Raw genomic sequence first — 1,424 nt, 5'->3', positions numbered from 1 at the left:
TCTACACTGTTCCCCCATCAAACACTCCCAGGGTCAGGGACAGGGCGGGGTTAGATACAGAGTAAACCTCCCTCTACACTGTCCCCCCATCAAACACTCCCAGGGACAGGGACAGCATGGGCTTAGATATAGAGTAAAGCTCCCTCTACACTGTCCCCTATCAAACACTCCCAGGACAGGGACAGCACGGAGTTAGATACAGAGTAAAGCTCCCTCTACACTGTCCCCCATCAAACACTCCCAGGACAGGGACAGCATGGATTAGATGCAGAGTAAAACTTCCTCTACACTGTCCCTCCCAATCCCAGGGACAGCGCGGGGTCAGGGATAGGGATAAAGCTGCCTCTACACTGTCCCTCCCAATCCCAGTGACAGCGCGGGGCGAGGGAGGGGGGTAAAGCTCCCTCTACACTGTCCCTCCCAATCCCAGGGTCAGCGCGGGGTCAGGGAGTGGGGTAAAGCTCCCTCTACACTGTCCCTCCCAATACCAGGGACTGCACGGGGTCAGGTACGGGGATAAAGCTCCCTCTACACTGTCCCTCCCAATCCCAGGGACAGCGCGATGTCAGGGAGTGGGGTAAAGCTCCCTCTACACTGTCCCTCCCAATCTCAGGGACAGCGCGGGGTCAGGGAGTGGGGTAAAGCTCCCTCTACACTGTCCCTCCCAAACCCAGGGACAGCGCTGGGTCAGGGAGTGGGGTAAAGCTCCCTCTACACTGTCCCTCCCAATCCCAGGGACAGCGCGAGGTCAGGGAGTGGGGTAAAGCTCCCTCTACACTGTCCCTCCCAATCCCAGAGACAGCGCTACCAGGGACTGCACGGGGTCAGGGAGTGGGGTAAAGCTCCCTCTACACTGTCCCTCCCAAACCCAGGGACAGCGCGGGGTCAGGGAGGGGCGGGGTAAAGCCCCCCCGAACCCTCTACAGTCTGCCGTCGAGCTGACGGACCCAGTCGAGGGTGAGGGCGCGGCTACGCCCCCAGGAGTAGAGGGGGGCGTATCCAAAATGGCGGCCGGCCTTGTCAGTGGAGACGGTGAAGGCGGTGGTGACCAGCCGGAGGGTCCAGCGGTTGAGCAGAGGCCGGAGGCAGACCAAGGGCCGGAGGATCCAGCTGAAGGCCTCACTGAGGAGGGCGAGGAGGTAGAGCAGGAAAAAGGGCAGCGGGGGGGCACTCTGGCCCAGCATGCGGAACCCGCAGCTCCCCAGGAACTCCATGTCGAACTCCTCGTAGCTCAGGCGTGGAGAATCGTCATAGCAGAAGTAGGCCTCGCCTCCCACCAGGCCGGGCCTCTCCTGTAGGCCTCGAGCAGCCAACACGTGCATCCAGGCCACGTTCCCTGCGGCGGGGCGGGGGAGGGGCGGAAATAGAGACAGACACCGACTTTAGGCCCGACGTCAATCAGAGAGGCCGAACCCCCCCCCCCC

At 62.0% G+C, this 1,424-nt stretch overlaps 1 protein-coding gene across 1 annotated transcript; it reads right to left on the bottom strand.

Annotated features, from left to right (window-relative positions):
- Positions 1–813: 813 nt before the first annotated feature.
- Positions 814–1,336, bottom strand: LOC122545117 (3 beta-hydroxysteroid dehydrogenase type 7-like; the record flags this gene model as incomplete). The annotated part of the gene is made up of 1 exon (XM_043684278.1): positions 814–1,336. A coding segment is annotated over one exon (416 nt), but the record flags the coding sequence as incomplete, so codon positions are not given.
- Positions 1,337–1,424: the final 88 nt, after the last annotated feature.

The sequence above is a fragment of the Chiloscyllium plagiosum genome, unplaced genomic scaffold (genome assembly GCF_004010195.1).
Source record: "Chiloscyllium plagiosum isolate BGI_BamShark_2017 unplaced genomic scaffold, ASM401019v2 scaf_36657, whole genome shotgun sequence".
NCBI lineage: Eukaryota > Metazoa > Chordata > Chondrichthyes > Orectolobiformes > Hemiscylliidae > Chiloscyllium > Chiloscyllium plagiosum.
Note: the sequence above shows the minus strand (reverse complement) of the source record. Positions and strands in the feature narration are given on the sequence as shown.